The sequence below is a fragment of the Pogona vitticeps genome, chromosome 1, assembly GCF_051106095.1.
Source record: "Pogona vitticeps strain Pit_001003342236 chromosome 1, PviZW2.1, whole genome shotgun sequence".
NCBI lineage: Eukaryota > Metazoa > Chordata > Lepidosauria > Squamata > Agamidae > Pogona > Pogona vitticeps.
This window is the reverse complement of record NC_135783.1, coordinates 236,903,832-236,921,092: the sequence shown is the minus strand read 5'-3', so window position 1 is coordinate 236,921,092 and position 17,261 is coordinate 236,903,832. Positions and strand designations below refer to the sequence as shown.

General features: G+C 41.4%; 1 protein-coding gene across 1 annotated transcript in view; it reads right to left on the bottom strand.

Moving 5' to 3' along the window:
• CNTNAP5 (contactin associated protein family member 5) overlaps nucleotides 1–16,693 on the bottom strand; it is a 491,198-nt gene extending 474,505 nt beyond the window's left edge. The window contains exon 1 of the mRNA XM_020805439.3: nucleotides 16,291–16,693. Within this exon, the coding sequence (XP_020661098.3) occupies nucleotides 16,291–16,375 (85 nt within the window). The 5' untranslated portion in view covers nucleotides 16,376–16,693. The remainder of the gene's footprint in view (nucleotides 1–16,290) is intronic.
• Nucleotides 16,694–17,261: the final 568 nt, after the last annotated feature.

Sequence of the window (17,261 nt, the reverse complement as noted above, 5' to 3'; positions counted from 1 at the left end):
TATAACTCAGTTGTTTAAATCTGCACTCAGCCATGAATACTCACGGGGGAGGGAGCGGCAATGGTAAACCAGTTCTTGAACATCTGACATACCTGAAAGCCCTGTGAGGGATGCCATACGTCAGAAGCAATTTGATGATACATAGCAAAACAAACAAAAAGCCAGTAAATGCACCGATCCAGCCCTGAACTTATTTTTAGGATCTATAGTCGACAACAGCAAACATTTAATCTCGCACAAGATCTATATTTGAGCAAGATTCATTTCTGTACTCCCCTTCCCTTTCAAAAAGACAAATGAAACCAGCTTGCAATTTATTTAACACTTATAACAGGAAACTAAGAAAATGATATGTCTTTAAAATGGTCATATAAGGGAGATTCCAGAGAATCCAAGACCTCTGAATTTAAAGGCATTTTTGCCATTGCCTGCTCATGCACACCCCTTAATGGGCAGGACTGGCACCAGAGATTTGATGTGGATGGGTACCTGCTGAAGCCTACACCTCTCCAGGAAATCTGCCTGCTGGTCTTCCTAGTCAACACCGCCATCTACTATCTTGCCTGCTTTCTCCTCACTGGCCCAAAGGATGCATTTCCTAGTAGGGAGATGAAGAAATTTAAACAATGTCTCATTTAAAGTCAAGATAGGCTAGCTTGACATGGCAAGTCAGCCTGCTGAGGTTTACCAGGTTCCCTTAAGAGCAGTGATGGCGAACCTATGGCATGTGTGCCACAGCTGGAACACAGAGCCCTCTCTATGGGCACACAAGCCACAAGTTGCCATAGAGAAATACTTACCCATCCTCCGATCCCAGATTTCAGCACTCCCCTCTGCTGGTGCAGTGGTCCAGTGGAGGGATGCAATGGCGACCATTACCGGTCTAGCCCAATGGTGGATTGGAGGACCGATAAGTATTTAAATTTTAATACCATCCATGGGGGGAGGAACCATGCATTGTACCCTTGTAGTGTAGGAGGAGTTATTTTTTCTAAACTAAAACCTCAGCATTTGGGTTTTAATTGCAGTATTGGCACTTTGAAATAAATAAGTTGATTTTGTGTTGCAGTTTGGGCACTCAGGCTCAAAAAGGTTCACCATCACTGCTTTAAGAGATGTTATCCACAAAAATAAGATACCAAATGCCACCTCTCCACTCCTGGCCACCCATCATTGTGCTCTGCACGATTTGTTCAAAGTACTTCTTCCTTTGGGAACCTAAGCACTCAGAAAGAGAAGAAGCACAAAGTCAGGCTGGCTGTTCAGGAGGAGGCAAACAGCCCATCCAATGTGTCTACTTTTAAAAATTCATGCAACAAACAACAGTGAGCATAGTGTTACGTTTTGTGCAAAAGTCATCCTTTCAAGTTCAGAACTAATTCCACTACATTACCATAAAAATATGTTTTCTCTTTTAGTGTGAGAGAAGGACAGGTCAAGATTTACCACCCTGTGTCTGAGTAATTAATAAGGAAAAGAGCTATAGTGGCAGAGAGAAGCAATGGCAGCAGGAAAGGGGAGGGCATATCCCTTGATTTTTAATTTGATTCTCTTACAAAGATATTCTTATAAGGATTTAATTATGAAGATGGCAATGTTCAGTCAGGCTTGGGGAAGGGTACATGAAAAGTCACACATGGGGAGGAATTCTATAAGTGGGTGCGCACATTGTCTTGAAAATATGCTCAAAAGACCTGTGGAGTGAATGCCAGAGTTCGCAAGGGAACATTGAATGCAATATAAGGAGCACTGTACGTATTGCTATTTCATGAGTACCACCTCTGTTGGAGATTAATTTTGGGCAAGCATGTGGGAGCTCTGGGTCTCATGGACTACTCACAAGATCCACTGGGTGCAGAACTTAATTGAGCTAATTAGTACATTTATTCTGATAACCCAGGGATCCTGAAACAAATTAGAGCTGGTCCTCCTATTTCTCTAGCCAATGACCTCTTATATAACCTAGAGCAACTTATTAAAACTTGTGGTATCACTCCTTCCAAACCCAGTCTGCAGAATGCTGATAAAAGTCTCGAAGGAAACTGAATATGCCTTTTAAATATTTTATCATATTGGCTTTTTATATATCCTTAAATGGATCCTTGGGTTCACCTTCAGCTTCCTTCAAAATTTATCTTTGCATCTTTATTTTCAGACAAACTGAGATAGGCATCAGCCAACGGCCTTCAGTATCTAATGTACTTACTTGTTTTTGTAATTTTGAAATAATTTATTCTGTGCAGTTTTGAACAGATTCAATTTTTTTTGGAGGACACACACAGAGAGATACACACATATTAGATAATGAGACAAACCCACAGAAATTTTTACAATGTTTGTTTGGTGGCATCTCTGCTACAAATGTACAGTCTCTTTAGATATATGTGCAAACATTAACCATAGCAGGAATATTTGTGTACTTCCTATCTGGTCATGGGGTGGAACAAAGAGCACAAAGGCACTAAATGAGTGGAATAACATGCCCATGGATCCCTCATGTGAAATCCTGGATTTATACTTTCCATTGCATTTGGGGGGGGGGGCGTGAATTAAAACTGAGAAAGATGCTGAGTTGGTGGAAATGGATCTTCTTTGCCTTTCTGCTTCAAACCAATTGATGAAGTCATCAGAACCACATCTGTGGTTGTAGCACCACAGTAATTCTGAACCAGGAAAAGAGACAGGTGGGTGGAGACAGAAATGGTAAAGTGTAGGCTCGGTGCATTGCATTTTGAGAAGAAATCAAAGTGGGTTGTACACTTTATCCTTTTAACATCCATTACTTGGTCCCATCCAGGACAAAACCTTAAGAAGCTGATTAAGGCTTTTCCTTGCAGCTGAAAAAAAGGGGAAAAAAACAAAAAGAAAATATTGTGCCCATCTCTTGACATCCACTTGGCCCAGAAGCCCGTCTGTTCTGCTTACTCCATTTGCTCTATGATCTAGCCTTGCCATTTTCATTTTCCTTTTTTCCCCAAAAAACAGAAACACACAAATACTTCCATGGACCCAGACAGGGTCATATGGGCACCAAAATGTGTGCCCTTATTTGGGCACATAGGGATTGAACGGCAATGCGCATCCATAATATATATCATTATTTCCTGCTACAAACTGGTAATCTGTCTCGTGGCAATCTCTCTGAAAAGAAGCTTGATCTTCTTAATCATGCTTTAGAAGCCTTGGTTTTGATTTTAAACTGCTGTGCTTATCAGCTGATCTTATCTACTATTAGAAGGTAAACATAATTGCGTCTTTTTTACCACTTTGGTACCAAACCAACAGAAAGTATCAAATATAAGGCTAGGGGGAAAGCTCATGTAAAACCCTAGGAAAAAATCTTTGAGAATGTGGGTTAGAGGGACAAAAAGTTTAATATTTATTTTCCTTTTAACAGATGAAAAAAGGAGTCAGGTTCTGGGATCTTTCCCTTTTCAGTGACTCTTTAGGAACAGTAGTGAGGAAAAAGGGATATCTGGTAGACCATCTTGACATTGGTGCTGTCAACATTTAGGCTCCCCTTGGCTATGTCAAGTTTGGCATCCTTTTTCCCGCTGGCAATGTAGGCATGATATTGTGCAGCAATTTCAGATCATTTCCTGGCATTTTGAATTGAGAATAAATAAACACAATACACCATGATCATAATCAGAAGGTTTTCTGAACAACTTAATTTCCAGATGAAATGTATTCTCGAAGGCCTTCACTGCCAGGATTTGATGGTTGTTGTAGTTTTTTGGGGCTATTTGGCTGTGTTCCAAAGGTTTTTCCTCCTAACGTTTTGCCACTCTCTGTGGCTGACATCTTCAGTGGACAGGAGTTAGAACTCTGTCTGTATTCTGGTGTAGTGTGTGGGATAGTTGAGTATCTGTAGCTCAACTGAGATCAGCTTTTTGTCCTGTTCAGGAGATTGGGTGATTATGGTGATCAGGGTGTTTTTTGTTATGGGTGTGTTGTTGTGATAAGGGGGGGGGAGATGGCCTGTCATTGTGATTGATGGGTATCGTTAGCTAGTCTTTTGTGTGAAGTGATCACCAGTCCTTGTGGCTGGGTAGAGTTCATTGACCTTTTGCAGGCTGTATTTTTCAGTGCTGGAAGCCAAGCTTTGTTGAGTTTTAGACTTTCTTCTTTTCTGTTGAAGCTGTGCTGATGTTTGTGGATTTCAATGGCTTCCCTGTATAGTCTAATATAATGATTGCTGGTGTTGTCCAGTACTTCTGTGTTTTGAAATAGAATTTCAAGTCCAGCTTATTTCAGGGCATGTTCAGCTACTGCCAATTTTTCAGGGGTTTTTTAGTCTGCAGTGTCTCTCATGTTCTTTGATTCTGGTGTGGATGCTGCATTTTGTAGTCCCAATATATACCTGGCCACAACTGCAAGGTATCTGGTATACTCCTGCACTGGTGAGGGGGGTCCCTTTTGTCCTTTGCTGACTGTAACATTTGTTGTATTTTTGTGGTAGGCCAGAATACTGTTTGTAGGTTGTGTTTTTCAAAAGTTTCCCCATGCGGTCCGTGACCTGTTTGATGTATGGCAGAAATACTTTATTTGTGGGTGGCTGTTTTTCTTCTGCAGTTCAGTGTTGTTTTCTCGGTTTTGATGGCTCTTGTGATTTCATGCTTTGAATAGCCATTTGCCTGTAGGGCCCAATTCAGATGGCTGAGTTCGGTGCTGAGAAATTTACCTTCACAGTTCCAATTCACACGGTCTGCCAGTGTTTTGATTATGCCTCTTCCAACAGCAACTTCCCTCATGTAGAATTATCAAGTGATAGAAGATTCCAGAAGATGATCACGTGATCTGTACTATAGGCAGAACCAAGAACAGCTGGATGTGGCTACAGTGCCTCTGTGACATAATATTTTCAAGGGGATCTTTGGACTTAATGAAATTGCAAAGCAAAAGTGTTAATGGAACACATACAACAGAGAAATATAAACCGCAGAAGCCTGTGCTGCAGGGTCAGAAGATCCGGCAGTCGTAAGATCGAATCCACGCAACAGAATGAGCACCCGTCGCTTGCCCCAGCTCCCGCCAACCTAGCGGTTCGAAAGCATGCAAATGCGAGTAGATAAATAGGGACCACCTCGGTGGGAAGGTAAACAGCGTTCCGTGTCTAAATCACACTGGCCATGTGACCACGGAAGATTGTCTTCGGACAAAACGCTGGCTCTATGGCTTGAAGAGCGGGATGAGCGCCGCCCCCTAGAGTCGGACACGACTGGACAAAAAATTGTCAAGGGGAACCTTTACCTTTACCTTTTAACCCCTTAGGTAAACTAATGTTCTTGATATGTGCTTCCCAGGGCACAGACTAGAAAGCTATTTTTCAGTTTCCGAATCTTTGCTGTATGGAAATGTTTTATTCATATTTTCTAAAAATGTCCACTGGCCTTTTGAAATAATAATAAAAAGGGAGGGCTGGGAATTAAGGATTGTCACTTGAAACCAATGTCAAAAGCATCTATACTATTTAAAAGAAAGACAGCATGGGGAAATCAACTCATTTGATATGTGGTGTTGAAGAAGAGCTTTATGGATACCACAGATTACGAGAGAGACAAACAAGTGGGTGCTCAATCAAGTCAAGTCTGAACTCTCACAAGAGCAATAATGAGTAAATTATAAGCTATGCTACCATGCACTTATAATGAGAACATGAAACTAATTTCAATATTGCTAGGAAAAGTGGTGTTGAGGGGCAGCAGGAAAAGAGAAAGATTGAACATGTGATGAGTTAACTCATAAAGGAATCCACAGCTCTTGGTTTCCAAGATCTGAGCAGAACTTACTGGAAAATACAACACTGCTAGAAAGGTGGGGCTTCTGAATATTGTTCTCTATTTTTCAAAAATTCTTCTAAAATATTTTAGTATCTCTCTCTCTCTCTCTCTCTCTCTCTCTCTCTCTATATATATATATATATATATATATATATACACACACACACATACACACACACATGTAGCTACATTTATATATATATATACATTTTTATATATACACACACATATATATATACATATATACATATATACACATGTGCACATATATACATATATACATATGTATGTATGTATGTATGTATGTATGTATGTATGTATGTATGTATGTATGTATGTATGTATGTGTGTGTGTGTGTGTGTATATAGATATAGATATAGATATAGATATATAGATATAGATATAGATATATAGATATATAGATATATCTATATCTATATCTATATCTATATATATATCTATATCTATATCTATATCTATCTATCTATCTATCTATCTATCTATCTATCTATCTATCTATATATATATATATATATATATAAATGTATAATATATATAAATGTAGCTACATATATATATGTAGCTATATATGTAAGTGGGATGGACATCTAAGTGGTATGGGACAGGCCCCCTGGGGTGGCAAACGTGCAGCAAATGTAGATTAACCTTTATTCCGAGTGTTAAAAACATGCTAGAAATGAGTTATGTTTTTTCTTGAAAAGTATCCCAACCCGCGTACTTCTTTCTACCCTGATGTGTGTTTTAATGATACAACACTTAAAAAGAGCACTGGAGGTAACAGCACAGCTCAGAGACTTAGACTTAAAATAGGCACAAACCTCAGTTTTCTGCAGCTAGGTTCCTTCTACTTGCTGTGCTCAAACATGTGGCCCATATAAGCCTCCATGGGCAGAGCTCTAAGCCTGAAAAGCAGTTCTTGGTGTGGGATGCTCAATATTGCATGCTTGTCTTGCATGCAAAGTCCAAAAAGGCATTGGTGAGAGGGGAGGATAGACAGAAAGAGATATGTACTTACTATTTAGTGAGGGTTCATTTCTGCTTCTTTTTCCAGTCCTCTGGCAGGAAAACGCAGGGAACCACTTGGAAATCTATCGTATCACACAGCATTTCCACAGCTACACTGTGCATGGGATTCTACAAACTGTATGGCAAGAACTAGAGATTATGAGGTGAAACTGGGCTGGCAAATCCGTGTAACGTGTATATGGACATAAACAATCCTCTCAGAGGGGAAATGCTGGCAAGCAGGTTGTTTAAACCACCACTTTACCCTCACAACTCTTTCTCCCAAGGAAGTTTTCCCTAAAGTCAGAAAGCAAGATGGAAAATAAATAAAAATGGCCACAGAGAGGGATTAGGGTGGGAAGCCATAATGAAGGTTTTCCCTGAAAATCCAAGCCACCCAAGTTACATTCATATTTGATGGTAATGACAAGGGGTGGGTATTCTTATTTGGAGGCAAAAGAATTCTCAATTGATTCTTCCCACCCTCATCTCAAAATTCATGGACATTTTTTGCTGGGAAATGTTGGATGTTGTCTCATAGGGTGTAGTATCTTAGGGAAACTATCCTAGTCTCTTAGACTAGGACACTGAGCTATAAATCAAAACCTCTTTTCGAATCGTCCTTCTGCCTCTTCTTCCATACAGTTTCCCCATTTTGCAGTCCATGACATAATAGCAGTGCTGACCTACGTTGCAGGATTGTTTTAAGAATTGTTTGAGAGTCAGTATGATAGCATGATTAGAATACTGGACTGGAACTTGTGAAGGCCCATTACAAATTCCCCTCCCCCTTTAACTTTGAAATATGGGTGATCTGGAGCCATTCATTTTATCTCTCTTCCCTCAGCCTGACATACCCAACAATGTTCTTCTGGGAGAGCCACATACACCACCATGAGCTCTTTGGAGGAAATATAAATAAATACATCTTATAGGACTTCAAGCATTCCATTCATTTCTAATAGACTGCCATTTTGCTTAACCCCACATGTCCCCTTTAGTACAGCCGATATTGCCCCCCCCCCGAATCAAAAAAGCCTACAGAACCTTCTATCAGAGTAATTTTGTTCTCACGCTCCTGAATTCTTAGTGGCATTTCTTTTTAAACTGTGCAACAGCCTGGATACTTAAAAATAAAATATGGCAGTATTTTGGCTTTCCTCCCCATCTTTGGATTCTATACTTGCTGTTGTCACTTAAAACTCAATAAACTCAACTGAGCAGCGAAACAGATGGCAGGACCGGCCCATAAGAATCTGTGCAAGGCAATTAGAAAATGCAAAGATAAAATAAATACAAGGGAATTAATTATCAGTAACATCTATCCAGTACTGTGGAGAGAAATCTGCTTGTTTCTTAGAGGGTAGGTAAACATGTTGATTGCTGTGATGATACTCCCAGTCTTTGACAGCTATGGCCTCCAAGATTTGACTAGGAAACTGGTGTTTAAATACATGGGCATAAACCTCGGGGAGGGTGGACAGTTTGCACTACTGTTGTGCAATGTCCAGATAAATAATTTAGGATATTGGTTGTTTGGTGAAAAGCTAATAATCAATATGCCTTATGAAACTGGCCTGGAATTACCTTAACTGCAAGGTTCATAAGGTTGATGTTGTGACTAGTAAATGATCTCAACATTGCTGTTCCGGACAGGCAGTTGCATATGAGTATTCAGAGGTAGAGATGCTGTGGAGTCTTGCCCAGTCCACATTTTTAAGTATACCAACCTCTCTTCGTGGATTACTATAAGGATCCAAACTGCAGCTAACCTTCAGATTCTGCAGTTCCTTGACATGTGTGATGCAAATTCTTGGTTCAGGAATTATGGGGAAAATGCAGAAAAATGCATGCATCAGAGGAACGTGCATGCAAAATTCATATGCTAAATAAAGAGGGCTGCAAGATGAACTTGTTTGAAAAATGTATAGAATTAAACATTATTTTATTGCTGTTTTTAAATGGCGGAATGATGAAGCTCTTGGATGCAATGAACTGAGGATGATTAAATACATGTGATACTGAAACAGACAGAATATTAACTGATTTCTCTATATACATTTATTTGACTGTCTCTGTTCAGATATGCATATTTATTCACCTAACAGTTGCAACTTTGTCACCAGCAAACTTTTTTTCCTCTATGTGGTAAGAATGCAAAGTTGTGGGATGGTATGTTTCTATTTTAAATTCACCTTGCACGTTTATGTGACTTTGTTTTCGTAACTGTGCAATTGGGCAAAACTTAAAAAACAGTGGCAACTGCTGCTTTGATGTTGCATGGGCTTTTTAAAAACACAAGCATTATGTGGGTTGTTTGCATCTTTACGAGCAACTAGCCTGCATTTTGTGGCTTGAGTTCAGTTTTTGAAATTAAAAAAAAAACTACTGCCATTTTGCAAAAACTGTGTAAAGCACAAACAAAAAAATAAGCTGGGTTTCTTGCTCTCTTGCTAGATATGGGATAAGGATCTTTGCAGCTGTTGGGGAATTCTTGGTAGATTGTCTTTGCCATGTTTGCCATAAATGAGTAGCAACTTGATGACATGTAGCAGCAAAGGCATGCTGATAAATGAATATTTTCTATCCGAAGTGATCCAGCCTGATGGCACATAACAAAGTGGAGTTCTATATGATTTGTATTTTTGAGAACTCATGTTTGGACCCTTCAGAAAGAGAGACTATTTTGCTCTGAGAGAAAGTTGTGCTTCATATGCAGAGGTCACGAAAACAGAGATGGAGAGAGTAGAGCTAGCACATTCTCCCACCTGCCGTATTTATTCACTACTCAGATATAAAGAGATGGGCATGAAAAGAACCACAAAGCAACCCCCCCCCCCATGAATCAGGCCATTTTGTGGTTCGTTTTGTGGCACTTTAGGGAAACATTTCTGCCTGGAACAAAATGAAACATCGAACTATTATGGGCATTGGCAATCCATATATATGTGGACTATAACATGGATATTCCAAATCCAATCTTTGCTAAACTTGGAATAATTCTAGGGTTGGCTTTCCTCCACACACCCTCCAAGTTTGGTGAAGATTGAATTCAGGACATCCTAGTTATAGCTTCCCAAAGCAGATCCCCCTAGGAAAGTGCTCTATAGTCAGCTGAAGACTCACTGCAAGTTTTGCCTGTCTAACCTCTCTCTCTCTCTCTCTCTCTCTCTCTCTCTCTCTCTCTCTCTCTCTCTGTGTGTGTGTGTGTGTGTGTGTGTGTGTGTGTGTGTGTGTGTGTGTGTGTGTGTGTGTGTGTGTGTTTCTACTGCTCCCAGAATTCCCACATTGCAAGAATCACAAAGTGGTTCATTTCGTTGGGATGTTCATGGAAGTTCATGGTTCACAGTTTGTGAATAGCAATGAAACACCAACCATCACAAACGGCCATTCCCAGTTTGTGCCAATCTCTACTTCGATGGGACCCCTGTAGAAGACGTGACTGGCAAACTAGTCAGAAGAAATGAAATAATCTCATGAAATGTTCACTTTACTCTTCATACAGATTTATTTATAGAATTTGATGAAAAGTCCATGAACTTTGATGTTTTTAAAAGGCGGTTATATTGTACCAATTCATGAATGATAAGATTAGCACTTGCTGCTACTGATGGGTGCTGGTTATACATTATCTTCAGTTTCATAAGCAGTTTCCTGTGCAATACTGCTTGATGTAGCAATTGAGCTATTGTTTTCTTGATCTGCTTCTGGACTTCCCAGCTGCCTCTGTTCTGCCACTATGGGAAAATATGAGTTGGACCAGAAAGCCATATATGGTACTGTAATACTTCAATGATATAGAGGACCTTTTATCAAAAAATCCAGACCTGCTAAGCAAGTTGTTGAAAGTGTTGCAGTGTTTTGAATTTTGGCTAAACTCCTCTAGATGAACATCAGAAATGCAGGGATTTACAGAGCAGAATTAGTTTCAAGTCTCCCCAGAGTAAGCCACCACTTTATTCTCATCAACTGGCACTTACTCTCAATAACTCACTTTGAGACATTAATAAGAGAAAGAATAAAAAGTTCCATTTACTTACAGTTCTGAACAGATCAAAAACAGCAAACTGAAAAACATGACTAACTGCTTGCAGCAACATGACTCGACTCACTGACTGCAGCAGAGTACCAAGAGGGGGGAAAAGACTCTTAAATACAGAGGTGTTTCTCTGTTCAAAATCAGAGGCAGGAAAGGAACAATTGGTTACTGCTGGATTGATAGAGAGTCCCTCTCAGCCCAAAAAATCACTCCCAACCAAACCTATTAGAGGCCACATGTGAGCGTGAAATAATTGCTACGGTAAACTTTTCCCTCCCAGTTGGAAAAATTGTGGCTATAATCCCTTTATCAGTAAACAGAGTCTTGGAATATTTTTTAAGCAATGAACTTATTGTTTTCCTACTTCATCATCTTTGTATTTATTTTAGAAGCTATAAATCCAGTAATAAATATGTAATTTAGAAACAAGTTAGTAGTATAAGAAAACCAACATTCCCCTTATAATGAAATATTTATGTTCAGCTATTTTGAAATAAATGGGGCTAGATTTTACAAACAGTAAAATTCCAGCACAACTATGTTCTGATCTGTCTGATCCTATAGACAGCAACATTCTATATGGTTATATGAATCTATGACCTCATAAAAGTCAAGAGCACAGAAACTACACCTTTGTGTAGTGACCCGGGGAAAACAACTCCAGCAAGGAAAAAAGCACAAGAGGTCGTGCCATTCAGTACACATGGACACACACACACACACACACACACACACACACACATATTCATGTATACTTTTCCCTCCAATGGTTTATATTCAAATTAGCTCTTGTAGTCCATAGCAATTCCGTGCCCCATTCCAACATTGGCTCTGCTTCAGTCATCAAGACTATTAAAATTTGTGTTTTAATAAAACAGCTTTATTACCGAAATGCTCTTCGATATCTGACCATTCATTTTATGGACAGCCCTTATTGTAGGGCAGTCACTTTTCCACTTCTTGTCTTCTACCTTTGCCCTTTTTGAATGTCATCTAATCAGAGACTCCCCAGTTTCTCAATCTCTAAACACATCAAGTGGAATAAAATGACTGCCACCCCCAACTGGAATAGAGCCATTGAACTGACGGGATTTATTCACATGTTGGCTGATCATTTAGTTGTTGAGTCAGGGGGTCTGCTCTTGTTTGAACATGCAGTTTGGCTTATAGACCATTGATCTGGATTTGGAGAAGATGGGAGAAGGTGAAAGTACTTCCACGAATGCCCTACTGGAGGGGGAAGAGCTCTTTTCAGTGGCACTCCATTACACCACATTGACAAGAGCAGTCTCGGAAGACAGTATCCAAGAGGGCAATGGCTGAACAGTTGTCACACAGAGACAGAAGAGCCTTTATGATTCTCTGGATCCAAACCCTTGTTCTGATTCATGTATCTCAGACTGCTTACAAACGCCTTGCTTTCCTAAATTCTTCTGGAGTTTGACAATCTTCCCTTCTGTTTGCTATCCAGATTAACTAGAGATGCCTGCAAGGGCACTCAAGTAACCATGAATACGTCAATGTTCTGCTTATGTATACACAGATGTGTTGTCGCTGTTATTGTTCTTTAAAAAAAATGCCACAACCTACCTCCAAAATTCACATTTACAGACTATAAAAAAGCTTAAAGAAGGATATGCATGTGTAATGACATTTCTGAAAAACAATGAAGAGCTGAAAGCTGCAACAGAGGATTCTTCCTACAAACTTCCCATTATAGTTTATTGTATTCAAGTGTTGCCCATTACAAATGAGATGCAGGATTCAGTACTGTCTATTGTATCTATTTTCTGTTAATTAGTATCCTGGGGAGAAATTGCATTGCTACGGTAGTTATTTAATCTAACAAAGTGCTGTTAGGAAGCAAGCCTCAAGTATTTCTGGAACCACATTATAATGAAGTAACTTTAATGTTCATGGCAATACTCATTGACCCCTGCCTCCTGTAGGTGGGATTATAATGTTACTGGAGATGTTTTTTTTTCATAATCATGCTGGACGTAAGCAAAGTCATTACTTCCTAGCTCAGTACCCAAGGGCTAACAATTGGTAAGGAACCAGACATGTTAATTTAAGCTTTCTAAATGCCAGTTCAGGCAGAAATCAATCAGGGGAAAAGTCACTGGTCTTTCCCATAGTTATTTGTACTCTTCCCAGAATTTCTAATATCAAACTCATTACCTACAGAAGACTATGATTTGGACTGACATGAGGCTTATCCGTTATTGGTCTAGTAAATCCCATCCTAGCACAGAGGCTGGACCTCGGTGACTTTCTTCTGATCCTTCTCAGTCTTATACTTTCATACCAGGAGTTCAGTTTTCCAACAAGATCGTCTGACACCTATCAATCCCAATTTCCCCTACAGTATTTTGTTGTTGCTGCTGCTGCAAACTAGTGCAACAGTCAAAGGACACACATACACAGATATATACATAGAAAGACAGACAGACAGACAGACAGACAGACAGACAGGCAAAGAGAGCTAGGGTTCTGGATGCAGAGTGCATTATTCAGTAAAGTAGAGGAACTCAGGATGCATTTGTTGAAAGCAGCATTAGCTATACGAAAATTGGTGCCATCTCATGACACACTGAATACTGTGTTAAAAGCAATTGCTGGAAAAAAAGCTCAAAATGTGTGTGTTTTGCAGAACATGACAGTAAAAGTTGCATTGCCTCCAGCAATAATAAACTTTGCAATCAAAGTTCAGCCATGGATCACCAAGCCTGGCATCTTCCTTTGTTTCTTAGAGACTTTTAATTGTCTCCTTTGTGGTTGCACTTTTCTCCCTATTTACTTTGGAGCCGGTTTCATTAAACACAGTGGTCCTCAGTGCCAAGTAAATTTGCAAAGGATTAGCTGTAAAATCACCAAGTCACTCACCCTAGGGTACTCTTTTGCATTTTGGTTAAGCTAGGACTGGAGAAAATGAGAGTAAAACAGTCCTTCTAAATTATTCACTTCTTAACTATGCAAAGAATTGATTACTAATAATGAACTGGGGTGAAAAATCTGAAGGACAATTACAAAGGGTGACGATTCAGACACTTAGATGAACAGAAAGTCTTCAAACTGAATGCAAGTTGGATGCAACTGTCTCATTTCAGTTTGAGATTTTGGGCAACATTCTGTACTAAGGACAGTTTTACTGAAAGGTTTTCATTTTCCATGATGGCTGGATATCTATATGCTCAAACTACTTTTAGGGCTTTAGAAAGCTGAGAAAACTGGCTTTGGTTCCTGGCAAGATTCTTTGCTGAGCTCGTGGGAGTGAACTTCCACTAGTTCATTGCTTAATGAATAAGTAAAAAAAAAACTGTACAGTGTAATAAAGAGATTGATCATTGTGCTTTATGAAGATTGAGTCCCAAATATTTAGGGAGCCATTTGTGTGTTCAATGAGAGCGTATATTGGCAGTGGGAAATTAAAGTGTCACTCGTGAAATAGTAACACTCATTAATGCAGAGTTTTCTTTTTAAATATTCGAATTAACTTTATTACTGCACCGGTAATAGCAAGCTTTCTTGGTTAAATCGTCTTCCATTTAGCATTCCTGAACATTATTAAACCATATTAACCATCATGCTGTTGATGTGAGGAAAAAGTTTCTTCCACTTAACATTCCCATTCATAAAAATCAAACCTCCAAGTGCAACCAGTAAGAGGTCTGTTATCAATTCATGATACTTATTGCATTTGCTGCTCTGTGTTTATTCAAGGTATTTCATTACTTGTGTTAGCTGTGCAGACAAAATATCCTTCCTTCAGGGGCCCCCTTTACCTTAAAGGAAGGGAATGGAAAAGGCAAGAGTGACCTCTAGCGTTCAAAAAGCTTTTAGAACTCAAGAAACAGCAAGTTCTTTTGCATGAAGGATGTCGTTTGTTTTATACATATTTGCACCATTCTTCATAGGTATAAACTGTATTCAGGAAAGAACACACCTGGGTAAGCCACATCAGAACCCACTGAAAGCCACCTCCTGAGAAACCACCTTTCAGAATCTCATAATGATCCCAACATGAGCAGGATTTTGATCCTAAACTACTTCAATGGACAGTTAAAACCTTTGTCACTTCCCCTGACATGGAAGTATTTGCACACATACAAGGCCACATCTAGTAATGCTTTATGGACACTTTGCTTTGAATTTTGCGTCTGAAACACTGCCATGGCCCCGTTTTTCATTTTGGTGGCAGCAATGGGTTTTCCTTACAAAACAAAGAATGGAACATCCATTCCTTTTTTCTTTTTTTTAGGCTGCAGTTCTAAGCATACCAACTGGGTAGAAAGTCCCACTGAGCTCAATGGGACTTACTTTTCACTCAACATGCTGCAGGTCACACTATTGTCATTAACGATGACCGAGAGCTCCATGGAGGAAACAGAAATAAATATCTGATTTCCTTGATTTCCTTCCCCTGTCTTTTGCACTGACAACGCGTTCCCCGGAATGCCTCAATCTGATAAGGATCTGCCACAATCTAGCCCAGCTGCAAAACCAGTATGTAACAACATTCCCACAACAAATCAGGTGAGAGGGATGCATGGGTACAGGAACAGATGCTATTATATGGAGGTTTCCTGTCAAATGGAGAACAAGATGGTCCAAACCATGCAGACGATGGCTTGGAAAGAGCAAACCAGTGTGGAGGAGGTTAGAATCCACTTGTAATGCAAACAGATCTGTATCAGGGCCCTTTACAGAATGCATACCACGCCTTTCACATTATGGATTCTTTACCCTCAGCCACATGTGCTTGAAGTCTGAATGTGGTGCTCGCTTGTCAAGATCTAGTTTCCTACATTTCAGGGTACAGATCAGCCCAGCTCAAGGAAGCACACCAGACCTACACCTGAAGCAAGGAGCTGCTGTTGCACATGCCCTTTCTGAAGCATCAACACCAAGATTACAAAAGGAAGGAAGTGGGCTCCATCCCTCAAAGGTGCGGTTCATCAAAATAAAAGGGGATAGGGTGTTTGTGTGTGTGGTTAGTAACGCCAAGGCATTTGCCAGAAGCAAATCCACTCTCTCTGCCATAGAGGTGACTGAAGGCATTTCCTTCAGCTCATCAGCCGGCATGCAAGATGAAGTCTCAATGCAGGAGAATAAATATACAGCCATTCATCCAGGGACCCAGGAGAAGCCACTTCAATTAAAGGCAGCCCAGACAGCGGTGATGGATTGCACCGGGAGGGATGTCCGGGTTCCTGCAACTTCCTCGATCAGGATCCAAAGAGAGCCATCACCTTTGCTCCGGGCCCCGGGAGGCCGGTTTTGCGGGGTGGGGTGGGGACAGCGCTCCACGTAACTTTATTGGGGGGGGAACCCGTACAGCTGACTCTATCACTGCCCCCCAACCACAACCCCCCCAAATCTCATCAGCAAGCCGCTGAAGAGAGACGGGGAGGGGGGCAAAAGGCCGGTTGGGTACTTACAGTTAGAAGCCGCGAATCCGAGACGCCAGAAGCTCAAGAGCAGTAGCAAAGTCGAGGCGCCGAAGTGCGGGGAGGTAGGATCCATTTTTCTCGCCTCTGGCGCTGCTCCGGAGTCCCTTAATCTCCAATTCCGCTTCGGCTTTGGCTTCCCGCCCTTGCCCGGTTTACTCCATCCAGCATCCACCCACTCTCATCGACCACGCGCGGGAGAGAAAGCTCCTGCAAAGGGCAGGTCCAAGAAAAGAAGAAGAAAAAAAGTGAACCTCTCTCTCTCTCTCTCTCTCTCTGTCTCCCCGACGCCAGAAGCGCCGCGCCAGGCACGGCCGTGCAAAATCCACCTTCAGGAGCTGCGCTTGGATTTCAGCAAGCGCCGTGCTGGAGAGCTCCTTATAGGCGCGAGGAGCCGAGAGGCGCGCGCGCGCCCTCACACCCCCCACCTCCCGCTCTGCCGCCGCCGCCGCCGCCTCTTCTTCTTCTTCCTCCTCCTCTCCCGCCTCCTCCCCGCCTCACCTCCCGCCTCTTTAGGGAGGCTCCTCGCTCATGACGACGAGCCAGCCCTGGCGAGCCGGGCTTCGGGAGTTAGTCGCCGGGGGAAGCGGCGGCTCGCTCGCTCGCTCGCTCCCTCTCGCCGGCGTAGAAGCAGAAGGCGAGAGGGAGCCGGGCTGGGGAGGAGGAGAGGGGAAGGGTGCGCTACCCCCCCCCCTCGGGAGAAGAAAGAGGGGAGGGCGAGAAGGACGAGAGGAAAGGAGGAATGCGGGCGGGCGGGCGGGCTTGCAAAGCGTTGTGTGCTCTCGGCGAAGGGAAGCGCAAAGGAGATCTCAAGACTCTCGGGGAAGCGGGAAAGGAAAGCCCTCTTTGAATGCCCGTTGATTTGCAGTCGGTTTGTCCGATCATTTGCCTGCCGAAGCGGGAAGGAGCCTGTTAACACCTGAAAGGCTTAACAAAAGTGTGCGTGGCACGGCTTTCTTACA